This window comes from Ambystoma mexicanum, chromosome 2q (genome assembly GCF_040938575.1).
Source record: "Ambystoma mexicanum isolate Mex_15411 chromosome 2q, UKY_AmexF1_1, whole genome shotgun sequence".
Classification (NCBI taxonomy): Eukaryota; Metazoa; Chordata; class Amphibia; order Caudata; family Ambystomatidae; genus Ambystoma; species Ambystoma mexicanum.
The window spans coordinates 517563236-517583910 of record NC_090924.1 but is presented as its reverse complement, the minus strand read 5'-3'; the positions used below and the strand labels follow the sequence as shown (position 1 = coordinate 517583910).

Genomic DNA, 20675 nt, shown 5'->3' with positions numbered 1-20675 from the left:
CCGACCCGCTTCCTTTCTTGGAACGAGGACCACTACATTTCAAGCTATGAATGTTTAATGTGTATTGTAGTTTGCTTTTCAAGGTTTGCATACAGTATTTACATTCATGCTTTTATTTTAAAAGTGATCTTAACCATTTCAGTTGTAGAGCTTACTCTCACCTTCCCTTAAGTAGAGTTAGACTGAGACGCCCAGCCAAACCTATGCATCCCTTCCGCCACCACTCTTTGGATGCATGCCAGGATCTCTGGTGAGGACTCACTAGCACAGACCAGTAACCTTTGGCTTTCAAGATGTTTTGGACTACAACTCCCATCATTTATAGCCAGCATTGTCAATAGGGTCTGGACCAAAACCTCTGGAGTCACAGGTTGCAGGCCCCTGGACTAGTTCCAGCAGACTAGGTGATCTAGAGACTAAGGAGAGCCAGGATCATCACAATACGCATCCCTCTCATTGCAATATCTGAATACACTTAATTTCACAACTAGTGGGTGATGGAAGGGAAGAATGAGCACACCTCACACCTTCTCGGCTTCCTATGTCAGAAGCAGTGTGATGCAACGTAGTGATAAAGCTGCTTGCAGTCTGCAGAGCGCGTATCCGGAAGCCCGGGTCACAAAAGGTTGTGCACAAACACATGCTGTGACCTGGACCTCTGGGTACATGGTCTGCAGAGCACCAAAGGAACCAGGAACTCAGCAGCTGGGAACTCGAGCTCTCACAAGGTATGTGGGGGGAAGAGGCAGGGAGGGGGTAAGGGGACTGAGGGTGGCGCGTAGCAGCCAGGGATTTGGAAGAGAAGGGGAGAGGGCAGCACATTAAAGGTCGCACATGCGGCATTGCAACCTTTTGTGCTGTAATCTCGGGTGCAACCTTTTGTGCATGGCCTATAGACACAGAACCAATGAAGCTGGTTTCTCTGACAGAAAGGAGCAGACACACATCATTTTATCTGGCCTTGGGGTATCGAGGGATTTCCAGCAAGGATATCCATGATGAGGATGGTGATGGCATGGGGTGGTGGAGAAGCAGTCCAGTAGTGAGCGTCAGTCCCCCACACAAGGAGAAGGTAGAAGTAACAGCATAATCGACAAAGGATAGGGCAAACTCTAAATCACCTCTCTTGCGTACCAATGCTTTCTTCTTGCCCCATTTTTTCCCATAACCCATTACCACAGTGGGGATTAAAAAGGAGTGTGCTGACCACTTCCAATGAGAAGGCCACACATGCTGGCCTTTGGCCTGCTTTCTCCACTCACCAGCAGGCTAACGAAGCCGCCATTGCATCCTCTTCAGGCTGGAACAGAAAGTAGAGGTGAGGAGTGCAAGCTATACTCCTACATGGGCCACTGCATCGCTCCGCCACCATTCCTCATCCCAATCATGCAGCATTTACTAAATGCTGTATATTTTTTACATTTTTTTATTGATCACATCGTAAACAGCACATATGGTCTGTCTATTTTTACTGCAACCTCATCGCTTTGAATGGCCGTGTTTATTTACGCTAATGTTATGTTTTATGGGTGTTGCACGTTCCCCTACATTGTTTATTCAGTTGTTTTTAACCTTATAGAATATAAAACAAAGTGAGGCACGCAATGCCACTTCCTAAGGGTACCTGAACCCATTTTCAGGACCTTCGTTGTTCAATTCAATGTCCTTACTCACTTGTACTCAGTCACCCACCTAAGGCAAATCAGTGGCAGTCGGGGTAGAGGTCCTAACAAAAGGGTCTTCCTGTGCCGATGAGGGGTCTTCCTGTTTCAATGAAAAGCTGAAGCTTGGCAAGACATGCACGCAGCATGCAATGAACTTTGCAGTTGGGCTGCACTGCGGTGAGGTAGCCAAACCCTTCTTATGTGCATTTGCTCCACCCATAACTCAGCTGTCCTTCTCTCACCTTTTTCTACAGTTTTCCACCATGCCCACCAGCTCCCCAACATATGTTCTAGGTCTCGCAAACACGCCCAAATCTCAAATGCCTGCCCTACCCACCACCATGCGCTTCCACAGACTTCCTCACCACAACAAAAAGTAACACCTTACCCTTTCGTAGACTACCTTAAACTGTAAACCTCCAAACGACACCCCCAACGTTGTCCATTTCTGCCTGTGGAAAATCATACATCCCCAAAATCCTCAACTCTTACTCCGCCCCCCCGCGCCCCTGGTACCCCCACCCTCCACATCACAATCCACCCTCCAGTGCCACTAGTCTCACAAACGAATACTGCACAGTAACTCGTCACAACCCACTGCCTTCCATGTTCCTGGGCTACCATTCTACATGCAATGCACGCTTACTTCACTACCTTCCCCCTCAAACTCAACATTAACATTTATTTTTAGGGGCATCATGTCCGGTCTACAAATGCCCCAGTAAATAAACCTTGTCCTCTAGTAAGGCCTAGAAACTGCCGAAATATTATCCACCACAACACGGTCCACCACCCTTTCCAGGCGTTATCCATAAGAGAAAGAATCACAAGAATCCCATTTCCCAGTGGCTTGCAACGAGGACTCGCCAACCCTGCTGCACTGTAAGTGGGATGCCCCATGGTCCTCTCTCCGCCACCCTCCATCCGTTTTCCCCACTGACACCCAGGATACTTGGAATACAATCTGCACTGCTTTTGGAGCCCAGTCTCCATTCCCCACAGCCCTCCTCCCTGCCACCCACAACCTGCCCCATGCATACCATTAGTTGGCCCTCTGGGTTTTATGACTCAAGAATATAGCCCACTTAAGAGCAACACACAGGGCAGCCTTGCCCGGGCAGCCGGCGAAGGGTACAGGGTAAGGGTGCCTTCCTTAGGGCGCTTTCCCTCCACGTTCGCCTGCCACCACAGTCATGCCAGATGCCATGCTCTCACCAGCAGCTACATCCAGGTAAAGAACGCCTACTTTGAATCTCGCCACTGCTGTATTTTGCCATACTTGCATTTGCTTCCCAGAGGATTCCAAAATATAGGTTTGCCAATGTGAACCTCGCAACTGTTGCGTTTTGCTACTTTTGCTTCTCAGTGCTCCAAATGTAGGTATGCACCTGTGAATGTTGCTACTGTTCTGCTGTATTTTGTTACACTTTTATTCTGCTTCCCAGAGTGTGCCAAATATAAGTTTGCCACTATGCATCTGGCCACTGCGGTATTTTGCCACATTTTCATTTTGTTTACCATAGTGTTCACAATTTAGGTTTGTTACTTTGAATCGCACCACTTTTATATTTTGCCACACCTGCATTTTGCCTCCTGCGGGTTCGCTACTTCGAATCTCGCCACTGAGACATTCTGCCACACTTCCATTTTGCCTTCTAGAATATTACCAATGCAAGTCTGCCACGTTGGATCGCTCCTCATTGATATTTTGCCACAATCTCATTTCGTCTCTTGGAGGCACTGCAAAGCCCGGGATCCTGCAGCACCAATCCAGAACCAGGTAAAGCTGCCTTGACTTTCAAGACCTCGAATAAGTTACTCCCGCCCTCCCATTAAGTTAGCACCTCCACACTCACAACCTCTCACTACGACCAACTGCTCCAAAATTAGAGGTTTTGATTTGCGTACAAGCAAGGTACCTATTCACCGGTCAGACACCCTCTTTACAGATTGCAACCCCCCCTAACCCAGCACTCCTGAGAAACGCCCAACCCCCCCCTTCCCACTGAACTCTCCTCTGAGCACCCCTTCGATCATCCATCATACCCTACATAGGTTGTCTTTCCAGCTCTCTCCCCACAAGGCCTACCCCACTTTTGACCACTTCACCTACACCTCAACTCGCTTCACCTGACCATCAGCACCATAACCACACCATTCATATCCCCACTTTGCATCTATAAGCCCCTTACGTACTATCCTGTGTCAACCCTGCACTCCCTGACCCCCTCAACCCTTACCCGCACCGCAACTCCCTCAAATACCTAAATAATTGATACCCCACCTCCTGTGCCACGCCTATCAAGCAGAAAACCTACCTACCACCCACTTGAAATAACTCAACAAACCCATGGCTCCCCCCACACACCCAGTGAAATTGCTCCTTAACCTGCTAAATACCCCAAAGGTCAACACACCATGTATTCCACCCAATGCACCTCTAGGAGACTGTCACCTGACTCTCCCCCCCCCCCACAACTGGAAATCCAACCCCATCTCGTAGACCTTCCGACCACCTGGTCCCCCTCCAACACTTCAGAGTCCACCTCCATTAACCCATGTCAACCCAACCCCCTAGTCCACGCCCTACCCCGCATACACTCCCATCCCTTGTAGCCACACTACCATCGAGAGGTCTTCCACCATACAAGCACCAGTAACGCGTAGGGCCTCCAACGGAAACCATCTGCTTCCCTCTACATATGAAAACACCCACACAAACACACACACACACACCTACCTACACACATACCTCAGACCCTGCACTGAACCCCACCTTACCCCCTCTGCCACACAAGCCAACCACCCAACATCTCCTTCCAGCCCTCCATCCCCTTCACAGCCTCCATCACTGCATCTACCAGCTCCTTCTCCCACCTCCACATAAAGCCAACCCCATCCCTTGGTGGTCACCCCTTCTCCTCCCCAGCACCCATCCAGAATCTAACCCCTCCAACCTCAAACAACTGAACTGTCTGAACTGCATTCACATCAATGGTAGATCAGTTGTAAAAAATCGTCACAATGTATTAGACCTCATCTCCTCAGAATGCCCAGACATCACCGAAACCTGGTTTTCCCAAGACTTCGAGCCGAATGCACATGAAGCCTTCCCCCAGGGTTACAAATATTGTGCAAAACAGGCCCAGCAGAGCAGGTGGCATTGCCATCTTTCACAAAGCCTTCCTATCCACCTAGCACTCTGACAAACCCACAACACAGATTGCAAATCTCTCTTGCTAAAATTCCTGCTCTCATCCTCTTCTACTCACAGCTTCTTGCTCATCTAACAACCCCTGGGACACAAAAGATGCTTTTCAGACTCCCTAAGTGACCCCATAGCTGCCATCATTGTCTCCCCCGCCACCTCGCAGTGTTCAAGGATTTCAACATCTGGTTCGACATGCCACAAAACCCAATGACCCTCGCCCTACTGGACAGACCTGGAGACCCTGCCTCCAACACAGCTAGCTAATCCCACCACTCTGCTGAGAACACACTAGACACAATCTTCGGTTCACCAGCCATTCTCACCACACTATCACCATGCCCACCTGTCTGGTCTGACCATTATGCCATCCACGTCACCCTCTGCTCTGTTGACCCACTGGCCCCTACAGGGCACTAAACCAATCCCACCTCTAGAAGCAAATCAAAGTGACTCATGACGTGGCAGAGACCCTACTAATCTCCCTGACTGCAACCCTCCTCTATTCGGGTCAAATCACCATCTCCAACTTTGAGCACTTGCTTTCAGAAGCACTCGGCTCCCACACCCTTATCAGATCTTTCTCTAACAGACAAAGCAATTCACCCAGATGGTTCACCCTAGCCCTCAACACTGGAAACCATGAACTATATCCTGGATCGTAGATGGTGCGCAGGCCCGTCATCCAGCAGAATGGCCTGCGCATCCCAGCTCAAGATTTATCATGCAGAAATGTGCAAAGCCAGATAAAACTAGCATTGGACAAGGAATCTCCAGAGCCCAACACCCATAGAAAAAAACTCTTGAAGTTCATCTCTGAATTCAACGTCCGTGCTTGCACCACCAACACTCCCAGCCACACCAATCCTCTGTGACTCCCTCTTAGAGCACTTGCACAACATAGCCCAGGAGGGACAATTCCATCCTCTCCAAAATCGAACCGTCCCCCACCCACGACATCAGAAACGCACTCCATTTCCCCCCCCCACCAACTTCTCGCTACCTGCTCACCACTCTCCCGCCCAGAATTCCTCAAGCTACCATCACTCAGCCAGGCCTCGGGATCCCCTGTGAACCCCCCCTCACTGCTAAAAAGTCTTGACAGCCACCTGTCCAGGCAACCTCGCAACATCCATCTTCAACTCATCACTCACTTCTGTGCCTTCCCAGCAGAAGGTAAGACCTCCTACATCAAGCCTCATCAAAAATACCTTGCTCGACCATCTTGTCATGACCAACTACATACTCATCTCAAACAACTGCCATATAGCTAAATTAGATGACTGAGCGGCCTACTCAAAACTATGCCTCTTCTCTGAATCAAACAAGATCCTTAACTCTGCCCAATCTGGCTTCAGATCTTTTTGAGGAACTGAATCTACCTAGTCACCATCTGGGACGATCTTAAAAGACACTCTGATTCAGAAGGTGCTCCACCCTAATCCTACTCAACATCTCAGCAGCGTTCAACACCATTGACCATGCAATTCTCACAAAGAGACTACACACCCTGGCATCAGGGATTCAGCTTTGTAATGGATATCCTCCTTCCTCTCCAACAGATCCCAAATAGTACACATGCCTCCCTTATACTCGGCTCTCCACCCAGCCACCCAGGGAGTGCCGCAGGGCGCTTCCCTCTCCCCACTCCTCTTTAATCTCTACCTGAGCCCACTACCCACACTCATTCAATTCTACAGTCCATCATGCTACAATTACGCAGACAACACCCAAATCATCTTCAAAATCCCAAATACGTCTACCTCCCCCGATCTCACAACCTGCTTCAGAGATTGAACGCTGGATGACAGCCCAGAACCTCCTACTCAATCCATGCAAAACCAGAGATCATGCTATGTGGGTAGACGGCTCTCTTCCCTCGACCCACTCTAACTAGGCCCACCTCCAACACAGTAAAAAAAAAAATCTCTGCTGCATTATGGACCTGGATTTGACCCCATCACATCATAGAAACTCTGTAGTAAAATGCTGCTACCTTCACATATGCATCTTCCCCCACCTTTTTCCTTACCTGACATTCTCACACAGTCTCTGTGATCGTTGCCATCATCCCTTCACGCCTAGTCTATGCTAACGCCCTATATCTAGGTGTCCCTGCATCACAGCTAAGAAATCTCCAACAAGTACAAAACACTACCACGAGGCTCCTCCTTGGCCTCACAGAACAAATCTCGCCAGCCCTCTGTGTCCTTCACTGGCTTGCGATGGGACAGCAATCCTCCTTCCAGGCAATGTACATCACCCATCGAGCCTTTTACAACAAAGGACCAGAATACCTGCAGCATTAAGTTCAACGCTACAGGCCTAACTGAAACATCAGATCAGGCTCAGCACTGATTCTAGTGACAAAATCCACCCGCATGGGGGTAGGGGGGTGTCCTCCTCCATCCAAGCACCCACCATCTACCGCATAGAGTAACACCTCGCCTCCAGGAAGGCATTCAAAACCTGACTCTTCCCCTCTGCACCCTCGCACACTTTGTCCGGATCGCCCAACTCAAGCACTAACCACCTCCCACCCTTCCTCCCTCCCTCAGTCCCTCAGTCCCTCCCTCCCTCATGAAGAAATCAGATGAACAAGAAGAGTCAGTTCAGGTGTAACATATCACTCCTTCCCATGCCTATACGATATGCACTGCATGACTAAGATTAATCTGCTTCAGTCCAAAACCAGACCTTTGTGCGCTGCGTCCCACAGAATACATCAGAGTCGCTGAAAAATGCGTCCAGCTGTTCACATAGCTGCACACCTTTAAGATGCATGCTATTTGACTATACCTTGCCCTAAACACTTCACCATCAACCCCCAAGCACTACGACCCATAGAATACAGCTGAGTCCCAAGCAAAATTGCATCCAGCTGTTCAGATAACTTGACTCTTTGACAATTTGACACAGAACCCATCCTCACACATTTGTGATATGGGCTGCTGCTACCTTTGCTCTGGCTATAAACTCCCACATGCATTTCACCACTCCTTTCAATACTTTTAATCAGAGACTTGGGTCTTCTGAAGGGTGTCAACCTCGCAGCGCTGCAAGGCCATACTAATGGAAGCAGGCGCTATACAAGTTAGGGGTGCACCAAAATTCGGCTTTCGATAAATATTCAGCAGAAACCCAGCTGAAAACAAGATACTTGGCTTCAGCCGAAAACTTTCAGTTAACCAGTTTCACCTACAAAATACATTAAGTACTGCTTTGACTGTGCCTGGACACATTCAGGCATGTCAAGTTAATCCTTTAAAAGGATCATTAAATGCTGCTGTCACTTTTTGATTGGCTGTGGAAGTGCAAAGTATCAGCCCTCATGTGCTGGACAGAGACTTTAATTGGAATCCGTACAAATGCACAAAAACCCCCAGAAAAAGGTAGAAGACGCCAAAAATGTCACAGAAAAAAAAAATCGAAAATGTTGATTAAAAGGAGCGGTGGTTGCGGGGGGGGGGTGCCCCCCATTCCATAAAAAGGAAAGCAGGGACAAGCAAAATAAATCAAATTTAAAAATGGACCCTGCAGCGCCAGATCCCTTCCATGTGCGTGAAGGGAACCGGTATTGCAGGGGGATTGCAGAGGCAGCAGCACACTTCGCTGTGTGCCACCACAAGGTAAGTAAGGGACGGCGGGTGGTCCAAAATGGCCGTGGGAGGCAAAAATTTATTTCGAAAAAAAAGAATGTGTTTCTTTCTCCCTCGAACATATCTCAGTAATCCACTTTAATCTGGTGGTCTGCTGGGGAGTGGTGAGCTGAAGCAAAACTTTCAATATTTTTACTGTGCAATGAGAGGTCTCTGGTCTCTCGCTATTTTTCTATTTTGCAGTTGAAAACCATTGAACTGGAACAATAGTTTACAAAATCGCTATTGGACAATGTTATTTTCTTGGTACAACGTCCTTTAATCGCGGGATGGTTTTTTGTGGGTTTTTTTTACTGCTTATTTTTTGACAAAAAAACATCCCATTTTTTGGGGGGGTTAGAAAATGATATATTGTATGTGGGTGTTTGGGAATAGATAAAAAATGAAAGGGAATGGGGGTTTGCGGGAGACCCCCCCCAAAAATAATAAAAAATCTGATGTTTTTTTTGTTACAAAATTTGCTGTAAAAAACCCTGCGAAAAAACATTCTGCGATAAAATGACATGGAACCATTTTCTTTAGGGGCGTATTGCTTTGCTGATGACCTGTGTGAGTAATCTGAAAATTACAGGTTCCAATCCACCAATACCCATCAAAGTAATATAATTAGGTGGATTAATATAACTGCTGCAGAGATCCCAAGTAATAGCAAACACTGAGTAAAATAGCTCTGGTGTAGTGTGCCTGCAGCAATTAACTGTATTCAGCCTGCAGGCTAAGGTTATGAAGCAAGTAAGATGGTTCAGTGGAAAATGTGGCCGCAGCATAGATGTGCTTGTAATATCTAAACATAGGTTACAATTCCTGCCCTCCAACTGTCTCATGTTGCAAAAATGAGTCCCTTTAAATTGGGTAAAAGCGACAGATGTTACTAAAAAATGTGGCCATCCAAAGGACTGAGTTTTACAAAAGAAATGTGTTACCAGAATTCCCCAGTTTGTGCCAGAAGAAGCATTCTTCCCAAAATTAGGGGGTTAAAAAAAAAAGAGTGATATTTGTGCAATGAGATACGAGTTTACAATTTAGAAACATTGGACCAAATGAAGCTAAGTAGTAAAATAAGCATGCACATGCCAATTAAAGATCTGAAAATCGGCATTTTCCCTCCCTTATGGGATCATCAGAGAATTATAGAGGACTACGCATTCCATATACATTTTTAGCTGGCGTCTTTTACCATGCCCCAAAACACCACACACATACCCCACCCGAAAAACAAAGAAAAGGCCATATATAAATGAAGACATTTTTTAAGTGTCTCATCTCCTCTCAGTACCGCATGTAGAAAGCATGGCGTTTGCATCGTGAAGGTTTGTATTCAGTAGCACTTCATCAGTGAGCAGGGTGCTAACTGATGTAATCACTCCTTTTGTGTTTCAGTTCCTTGCTGGAGTCAGCAGGCTAAAGATGGGGGAAGGCCCAAAAGGAACATTTGAAAGTACAAGACGACACATCCCAATCTCCCCTCACAGTGATTACATACATGCATACTATACTTTTGGGCTACTCTTAGTTACTTGGGTCCTGCCCAACAAGCGACACCCATGAATGCACAAAAATAAAAACTTTGCAGTTATTGAACTGTTTATTTTGTGATGATGTAATTCCTTTCACAGTTTACACAAGCATCTTCTGTAGACAGCCAAGAAGGGAAATGCATTTTTTTTTAATGACTGTTGCAAGGGTGCAGAAGTAAGACTCAGAAGAGTGGTCAGTGTTTGATATAAACTGATATTCAAATAAAAAAAAGGAAAAGAAAACCCTCTCTCACCCTAACTCTAAGAGGGGTTTCACGGCCTCAACTGAAATAACTAGTGTCAAAATGTCCAAAGTAAAAGTCTCAATGTCCCATGTCAAAATTCTAACTCTGTCTCTTACACACTACGCTAACTAAATCCAAAGAGATGTCTACTTGGTCCAAATGGAGGACTCCCTCCTCGTGGACAAAAGGTAGTTCTTGTCTTCATTAGACTTTCACAAAGTGGTTTCAGCCACTTCTGGAAGGTTGGGGGAATGTCTCCCTTCCCCGATCGTTCTTCAGGCGTACATTGCAGTTAGTTGGAGTCCTAGACCCTGGTTGGCAGCTTTGGCTTCCTCGCTCTGAAGAAAAGCCTGGATGCACTCCCCAAGCTGTAGTGGTCCCCTGACCCGGCTGGGTAGACCTGGTTCACTTGCACAAGTTACTGCACTGAAGAAGATTAGCTTGGAGGCTTCCCAAGCTGTAGTGGGTCATATAGGCTTGGTACTATAACCTGCCAAGCACTGTATGAATTGTCCAAGTTCCAGTTCTTTGACTGGGTGCAGATCCCAGACTTGCAATTCCAGTCTTAGTTTTCCTTTCCATGGGGTTGGTTCACTCGCCTGCCAAGCCTTAGTATTATTCCATGTACTTCTTTGCTTTTCTCCCTCAGTACTTTAGGGTCCCAGACCCTTCTTTCCCCGACCTTCTGACTTGGGCCACCACCACCTCCTTGCGCTTTCAGCGGCTACCCACGTACCTTAAGGCTTGATTTGCGCAGTTGTCAGCTCCCTTGAGGCAGCTGGGCTCGTTTGCGGGGCTCTGGCACCGTCCTGGAGCTTACCCTCCTTTGCGGCGGCTAAGTGGTCCTCCTTCCTTCTGGGACAGCACAGTCTCGCACTTTTGTGCTTCCCAGGTCTTTGTGGTGCCCCAAGTCTTAACCCGCCAGGTGGCCATGCGGTCCTCACATCCTGGACCGGCCTCGGACTCTCTCCCGGTTCTTGGCGTCTCAGTCAGCATCCGGCTACACGTCGGTTTGACGAATTAACTTCCGGGGCACCAGTGGTCAACGGATGGATATCGGTTTCTAAAACATCAATCAGATCCACACCTATAGTACACCAGAAGGGATCCCAACAGATTGGAAACACATGAAAATTTTAAAACTCCTTGTCCAATTTTGGTAACGTGGACGGAAGGGCAGGCTTAGCTCATAAAGGTCGTGGATCGCTGGTTAGTTACAACACAGCGAAAATACAATTATTACCCAATGATCAAAGGGACTGTCCAGAAAAGGTTGTATAAAAAATCTACTTTATTATTATCACAACAGACCGTTCTAGCAACACTACGAAATACAACCCACTCTGTAAATGAATGCAGAGGGCAGACAGTTTCAAAGAAGGAAAGGGGATGCACTATAGATACTGACTGGAGGGTAGCCGGTATAGTAAATAATCGCAACAGTTCAAGGACACTTGGCTTCGGCATAAAGGGAGCATTGAGTTTTAAAATTCCTCTAGGGACCTTCGGAGAAGGACCAGGAAGACAGAACCAAAATGTACCTTGTGCTGTGGGTGTTCTTGGTACAGGGCATGCTGTGTGCTGGCTGGGTACCGGTTCTGGAACTGCTGGAGGGTCCACTGGATTCAGTATCTCCCGCTGTTCCCTGGGAGATATTTAGGGGAGAGATCTTGCTTCCCGGAGGTCCTGGCCTTCCTTCACTGGTGGAAGATGTAAGGCATACTGTACCGTCAGCCAGGGTCCAATGGTGAGCTCTTCTTTCTGCTTCTGGTGAACTCTTCAGATCTGCAAAAAGAGGGGCTTGGCCACTTTTTAAAGCCAAATGAACCACAGGGATTACTGTGTGCTAAGCCTACCTTAAGTAACCAATTCTGGGCCCCCACCAACAACCTCCTGTACTCGTGAGGTCATAACCAGAGTGCTTTGCAACAGAAAAGGTAGAGGGATGAACACATGTAATTCTAAGTCCCACCCATCTTCCAGTCCGCTGTGGACGAAAGGGTCCCTCTGGTTCCTGGAGCTCTCTTTGGTTCCTGATTAAAGTGGCAGGTCTCCCTTGAAGCTGCCGCAAGACCAGATTTTCAAGCTCTGTCAAACCACATACTCGTACCTTCTGAATGGGGTCCCCCTGCAGGGATTACTACTGTAAACATGCAGTCCCAGACAAGACATTTCACTGTCAATCGATATTGAGGGCGGAAGCTGGCATCAGGTTGACAGTTGCACATACAATGTTATTGGTGTTTCCAGGCTTTGTTAGCCTCTGTAGCCAGGCCTGTTTGGATTACTTTGATTAGTATGCAAATTTCTGCCACCAGCTACAGGGCCCGACAAAAGGACAGGGCGGCACCATGGATCCTTTGTTAGTTCATTAGGCTGGCCATGGCAGGGGGAAGGTTTGTCCTTCCCCCTTCTGGAGATGCATTGTGTACTCTGGTCATATCCCAACTAAATGTGACAGTGGGGACTGTGTCTGTAGGGTGTGTACACCCAGAGTGAGCATACATACTCTCGGGCCGGGTTCAGTAAAATCATGTTATATCCACAATTTTATCCATGTGATTCAGGTGTTTATAAACCAAGATTACGCATAATTTGGCTAAGTATATAAACGTTCTACAGGGAAAGAGTCTAATGTGGTATAACTAAACTTGATATGCCTCGGCGGTCAATAGGACCTTGTGTATGTCCCCAAGAGTATATCCTTATAATGTAGCTATCCAGATGCCAATACTATATGTCAATGTCTTACTTCCATATATTGAGCACAGCTATGTGTTTATATTAGTTTACTTATTTTATGACATTCAATGGCTTAATTTAAGGCGTGGGTGTCACTTTTTGTTTGATAAATAAGTTCTTGTTCCTTTTGAAAGTGTTTATACTTTCTGATGTTTTCATTCCGTCCTTTCACGGTTAATAAGACTGTCCAATTAAATAATTCATGGCCATGATTTATTTCCATAAAGTGCTTGACCTTTGGCACTTGTTTGATTTTATTCTTGAGACAACTCCTGTGTTCTATTATTCAAGTTCTCACCTTTCTACAGGTCTGGCCTATATATATCTGTCCACAGGGGCATTTAATCATGTAGATTACATGGTCAGTGTTGCAATCTGTTCCCATTTTCTATTGTTACCGATATCAATTTCTTTGGTTTTAGACGTCATTTTACAGACTCCACAATTACTGCACGGATGGTGTCCCTTAATGGGAGCCATTGCACACAGTGTGGTAATGTTTTCAAACGTCAGTGTTTTGATTTTCCGTTTGCTGCTGCTAACGCAGTTGCCTATTGATTTAGTTTTTCTTATAGGAGGTGGTAGGTTGGAAGTGGTGGTTTTGAAAATCTTCCAGTGTTTTTGAATGATGTTGCATTTTGCAAGGCGTTCTGTTTGTGAAAGTATTAACACAAACGATTTTATCTCGTGTGGTTTTTTTTTTACTCTTCCAAAAGTGCCTCTATTATTGTTAAAGGCCCGTTTTGCTGCCTTTTTAATACATTTTTTCGGGTAACCTCTCGCCCTTAGTTTTTTCATGAGAAAAAAGTTTTTTTATAGTCGGTCTCCTCAAAGTGTTCAAATCCCACCAATCACCAATCACTCCTCCTGCATCAACCAGCCAATGCGACAACCCCTTCACAAAGAAGAGGCGTGCCCGCGTTTCTTACATTAAGAGCCAAACCATCCGATTGCCACTAAAGTGCTGCTTAACACACACTGTCCATACAATAGTGGCTTCCCACTCCTCATTCTACCTACCTCCGCTAACCCCCTCAACATGTGCCAGTCCCTCAGGGCAGCCTGACTATAGCGTGCATATTTATTTATTATTTGATTACACGCCCAAAACCCTTGGGTATCACGGCGTACATACATCTCGATTGTACATCTTAGGAATGATCAATGTAAAGACTTTGGCTGCAGCAACATGGTTATTTTACATCATATTCATACCAAATAAATAATATAAATGAGCGTTCTAAATAAGCATATCTCAACATCTTCAGGCCACAGATTGTTGGACAATACGCACAGCAGTTTGACAGACCACACTGAGGCGATTGCTCAACCAGGGTCCCTTCCTGCACTTATTCACCAGGGCACCGAGGTGGGGGTGGGAGAGTGGGTGCTAAGAACATAATGAAGTTGCAGCATCCGAGCACTCCTAATTTAGGCAGGGAGCATGTGCAGTTCATCATATCAATCCTCCAGAGATGCATGCACATTACTGTGACCTGGAAAAGACTTTCAAGGATTAGTGAGAAACTAGCAATGCCAAACTCAACACATTAATAAATACTATTCATTCCAAACTTAAATAAAATATAAACAGCTCAGATGAGCCTAGAGCAGCCCAAAATTAGCAAAGCGCTCAGCTGAATGGAAGCCAATCAGAGTGAAAGTATAGGGTGACCCATATGTTTGTACAAATAGAAATATATTATAGCTCAGCGTGATCGCATTTCAAATCAGAACCGCAAAGACTGTCAAAAACAGACATGAGTGAGGGGAAAACCCCCACTAGATAATGAGTTTCAAAGAAACTAACAACAACCGAATCACCCACTACCCACTACACTGGCCACTCTCTTATGTCTGTAACTTTGTTGCATCTTTAAACCACAAATGCAAATCTTCCAGTCCAATTTTCAAACTCCTGCCACATTTGATGCACTCCTTGAAAGTCACAAATGTGGTGTAACCACCATCAGCTGATTGCTTTGGTTGCTGGGAAGGATTGTTAAAGGGTTAAGAAAATACCTAAGCAGGCGGTTTTTCGTGCAGAAGATCATTTAACAAGCTGGCAAACAAAAAATGGCCCTTTTAAAAAAGGGTTTATCTGCGACTACTCTTGTCCCTCTTCCTTCTGTCAACCTCTGCATAGTTTTATACAGCATGCACCTGGCAATATGCCTTCTCCCCAGTACTGGTACTCCAAGTCTGTCATTACCACACTTCCATAATGCTTGTACACCAACTCTGTGTGGTGAATACTCTGTTTGTATAACAGCTGCCCAGTGAGGACACCAGAATCTTTCTCATCTTCTCCTTGCTCTGTTTTTATTAACTCACTATTGTCTCCTTAATCCACCATTGTTTGTCCACCAACTGCTCATCTTAGAACAGCAAGCCTACACTTTCCTGCGCCTACCCAAATGGACAACACAGAACACACTATTCTCTCCACCCTCTTTACGCTCAATCGCAATTCTATCCTTAATGGAGGTCTGACCGCTCTGCCTTCATCACTGCATCTACACTCACACACCAGTAGAGATTACTTGAGATCTGAAAGCCGTTCATCCCTCACTTTAGACACAGCTAATTCTCCAATAACGTTAATGGACTACACCGCAGCTCCCACCCATGTACTCCTTTTATACACTAACCAAGTCCTCGCTTTCACTTCCAGTACAGCATTCAACCTGCAATGATCAAGAGAGGGGTCTCCAATTGGCCCATCCATCTAACTGGCTCTCTGCAGGGCCATCTAGCTCCATTTTAGAAGGACGCCACTTTTTTTTTTAGTTCAGATCTTTAATTTCATGGGCTCATGAACTCAAGGAGTTGCAATGTTTAACTAAGCAAATTGTATCCAAGCAGCTGATACTTATGATTTGCAGACAGAATGCCCACAACTCCAATCATTGGTACCCCTGTGACTCACCTGGTTAGCCGAGTTTGCCGACTACCATCATTCCATGCACACTGTATTGGCCAAAGGATAGAAAAGCCTCAGTAACTTCGACTTACCTTCCTAGCCAAGCCTTCTTCCACCCTCCATCTGCCCCTCACCCCTACACACCCCAAGTGCACTGTATGGGTTTCTCTATAACAGATGGTTGACCATTGGAACAGAGCAGCCCTACTCTCAATAATGTTAAAACTAAAACTGCATATACTCCAACTGGAAGAACCCTCCTACCTAGAATCCTCACATTGCCAACCATTGTTAAACCTCAATACCCTCTGGTCTACAGATAAACACTCTTTGATCGATCCTGTGAAATCTGATCAAAATGCTTAACAAGACACTAATGCCAAATGATTTTGACTGCTGCTTTCGAGCAATTAATCACGAAACCATCTGCCAGTTGCTTTCAGTGGCAATGTGTCCTCATGATGTTCCGGTTGCTGTTTTGGAATAGTCTCAGCTCTTTCCCTAATTTTCATCCCCGCCTAAAGATGATGCCATGTGCAGTTTTAGTTCTTGAAACCTACTGAAATGAATCTTTGGGGGTATGTGTGCGTCACTGCATTGAGGGATGTATCGATCAATGTAAAATCGATCAATAAACGCCTCTGAACTCTGTTTTCTGCTCTAAATGGTAAACAACTCTTTCCCATGGATTTAGATTCCCACAATATACCCTTGCATTCTGCTGGGCTCAGATTGGTAAATAAAAATTGCTAGCTCAAAGTACTCCCCTCAGAAATCTCTACAAGTTATCCACCAAAGATGAGGGCGTTTCCACCGATGGCCCAAGCCTGCACACCTACTCGCCACTCCAATACTTCACTTGGTTGCTTTTGCAAATTTGAAGGATTCCCTTCTATTCTGCCCTCCCTGGCTCAGCCCCAATTGTTAAAATTACCCAATCCCCTTGAGACACTGACTATGTACAGTGCTCTAGTGTGCTCTAGCTAGATTTATACTACACAAAAAGGCAATTACCACGCACACGCCTGTGTTGGTTCCCTCTCCTACATGTATGTGCAGTTTGTTGAAGTAAAAGGTGGCCTACCTAAACACGATGCTGATGTCCCAAGCCGGCAGCTATAGCCAGTCCTTGCAAAGCCCACTATGCCGGTTTCTACAGAGTTAACCACTGAAACAAACATGTGTGCGGAAATGGCTCAGTCACAACAAGGGAGTCACTTGCTGGTCTCTGGCATAGGACATGTGAATGTTGCGCTTGGCTATCATTTATGATAACCCGGCGTGGCATCTTTAGTAACTTTGCCTTAGAGCACGGCATGCTTTTTATGTTCCCCACCCTCTCTGGTCCCCCGTATTCCCTTGTGCCACCCCCCTTCCCGCACAGAGGAGTCTGTCCTGCTACATTCTGTTTTCACCATCACCGTCTTGTGGCCAATGCTGGATTTTACTTTTATGGACTTCATTGATTCACGGTGTGTTACCCTTTCTCAACTCTCATGCTGGACTTCCTTTGCATCTTGTACTCATGGTGACCCTGAATCATGCTGTTCCCATCTTCATCTTGTATCCTGGCTTGCAACATTATGTCTTACTACTGACTTCTGCTATTGTATTCACTCTCCCCTCTTGCTTCTCCACTCTTTTTGACTGCTTACTCTCTGTTCTCTCCTCCCCTTACTTTCTTCTATGCACTTACTCTATCAGAATTGTCCCTGGACCTAGTATGATAGCAACCTCGTCTGTTGCTCCCCCCATCCCCTTACGGTCCACCCACCCCACCTCCAGCACTATCTGAAACGTTGTCAGGCTTAGTACGATAGTCGCTTGTTTTGTTCCTCCCCTCCCTTTTCTCTGGCTCTACCAGAAATGTCGTCAGACCTAGTACGGTAGACGCCTGTCTCTTGCCATTTCCTTCCCACTCTCCCCCCCCCCTTCCTTCCTTCCTTATCTATGTCTTAGCTCTTGCACTAACTGAAATGTTGTCAGGCCGAGTATGATAGTTAATTTCACATCCTTACTGTTCATGGCCTGTAAGAATGTCATTGTATTTTCCCTTGTTCCCTCCCTTGCCTTGAAGCGCTTTGAAACACATTGTGTATAGGCGCTATATAAATAAACTATCATATCATCATATCAAATAGGATATCATATCATGTATGTTGGTAAATCCGGTGGGACTTACCTTCGTAGCAGTCTCGCACAGAATCGAAATACACATAATACTGGTTGTTGCCAATGAGTAAGAGGCTCAGCCAAGAGTCAAAGGAGTAGATGGGAACGATGAATAGGATTCGGATAATGTATCGCTGCTCATTGGGGATGGTGTAATTTTTCAAGTGCAGGTAGATCTATGCAAGAAAAACCAACAAAAAAGTGTTAGTAAGGGCATGTGTGCATATGGTAATCACAAGAGAGCAGGAGCTAGATATATAACTGGCAATTAAGGCATGGGAAAACATGCTATCGATGCTTGCAAGTCCAAATATGCATACACTGAATAATCATTACCAAAATCTTGCTCTCCACATATTAGTCTCAAAATAAATTGCCCTCACTCCGCCTCATCCATGATACATGTTAGAGTGCATTGAACCCCATGCAGACCTTTCCGACATGCTTGTTACTTGCAAACAACGGAAGGATTGGTGGCTGGACATCCAAGAACGTATTGCAAAGAAAACACAACAGGGACATCTCGCCATTCCAGAACGGCCATGGCCACAGAGGTGCGATCAGCCGGATTCAGCCCATAGCTTTGAGAACGAGGAAGAGGCTGGGAAGATGCATTCTTAGAAATGTGTCTGACTTGGTTTAAATAATGTAGGCGATCTCGTAGTCCTCTTGTGCTGTGGATGAAGCGTGGCTCGTGGGAAGGTTACATGGGCCACTTAAGATAAGTTTGGCATTCTGGGAGGAGTTACACGGTTATGACTAACGATTTCAGTTAACCGTACTCATGTGGTGCGTACTCAAGTTTACAAACTTCTATTTGTTATGTAGGAAATATTATTAAATGTTTTTTTTAAGCATTTAAAGGATTTACCTCAGGGCACCTACTGGTATACAAGGCCCATCGCATTGGTGCGAGATTCACGCAACGGAGGGTGGGTGTCCAGCATGCAATGTGGCTGTTAATGTCACGCACAGTGACTCATGCATCCGATCAGCTCAGGCATTGGAGGGAGGGAGACGAAAGGGACAGCAGCACATGAGTAACTAATCAGCAGGCTGAGGGACAAAGTTCGATTGCAAGAGCCACTTTCCACCTGGCGGGTAACAGCTCGCGACGTCGCCCGAGTGCAATGACGACAGACATGGGGAGTGTGCAGCAGTAGAGACACGGAGTTTCATAGTCCCCCGCTTCCGGCTCGTGTCAGAAAAGGCGAATTTAAAAATAAAAAAAATATGAAGTAACAAGAGAGCAGGCAGGGGGCTTAAAACATGTAGCGTGGATCACATAGAAGTGGTCACCTGTGTATCACCAGACAGGGAATCTGGAACCTCTGCAAATAACACAACCCTATCCAATGGCCTTACACTCCTTCGCCCTCATCTCGACCTCTCAATCCCGAATCCCCATGGGTTTACCGTCAGCTCCGACACCACAGTGCTATTTGCATATTGTATGACCCAGGGTGCTGCTTACCTGATGGCAAGTCAGAATTAATGCCGACCACACGAAGACTCCGGAGATGCCTTGAGCGGCGGAGGTGGTCAGGAAGATTTGCTGGCCGTCACTCGCGTTGCGGGCAGAGGTCAGCGGCGGGGGCATGGCGCCCACCTCGGGCGGCAGCGAGCTGCTGCTGCTGGTGGTGAGAGGCGCCAGTGTGCTGCGTAGGACAGCCACGGCCAGGCTGGCGAGGGAGGTCCTTCCTTCGGTCGGGCCAGCGGCCGACACATTGGCCGCCGTGCTGTTCATCTGTCAAGAGAAGCCGGAGTGAGCGAAGGTAAACACGATACACAGGGCAGGAGCCACCTGCGGAAAGAGGAGAGGGAGACAGGAGGGGGAGACAAGGGACCAGGCAGCAGGGACGGGCACAGGGTGGAGCTGGCCAAGGTAAATAAAGCAGTAGATAACGAGGGACAGCAGAGGCGGAGGGAATAGGTGACAGCGTTTAAACCCCCCACACACACACAATATTAGTGGTTCGAGTTTTCGATCCATTTACCACAGGAAAATGAAAAAATAAAAAAAAAACGTGATCACAAACTTGTGTTTGGGGGGAGGGAGTACGAACATTTTAATGGAGTTTGACAAAATAGCGTTATAGAAACCACGATACACATGCACTTGGATAAGTGTTGAACTCTCACGATTCTAGAGGATGGATTTTTAAACTAATAATTGTATTGCTTTTAAACATGTTATGAAACAAAGGACAGCCCTGTCTTAGTCCACATTTTACGGCAATTCCAACTCCACTTGCCTCTCCACCATGCCCTCCCCCACCACTCTCCATCCCCTACCTTGCCCAGGACACCACAACTACACCGTCCTTAACCTACCAGTAGATGCTCCCCAAACGTCACTCGCTCCATTCCCATCTTATCCATTTCCACCAAATCCCATCACGCCGCCCCAAACACCCTCTGTTATTGTATGCCAGTTTTTCCATTTCCACACTGCTATTCGTGCTCCGCTCCCATTCCAGGAAGGAAGGTTTCTCCTCTCATCCACACTGCCCCTCTTGGCAGGGGCAAATGCTAGAACCACAAA

The 20675-nt window shown here is 46.5% G+C and overlaps 1 protein-coding gene across 2 annotated transcripts in view; it reads right to left on the bottom strand.

Annotated features, from left to right (window-relative positions):
- The window catches only part of TMEM184A (transmembrane protein 184A), a 426102-nt gene that overhangs the window by 158623 nt on the left and 246804 nt on the right, over positions 1 to 20675 (bottom strand). For both annotated transcript variants that reach the window (XM_069647636.1, XM_069647637.1), the window contains exons 2-3: positions 19605 to 19877; positions 18141 to 18306 (exon numbers count right to left, since the gene is read on the bottom strand). In XM_069647636.1, coding sequence (XP_069503737.1) covers positions 18141 to 18306; positions 19605 to 19877 — 439 coding nt within the window. The remainder of the gene's footprint in view (positions 1 to 18140; positions 18307 to 19604; positions 19878 to 20675) is intronic.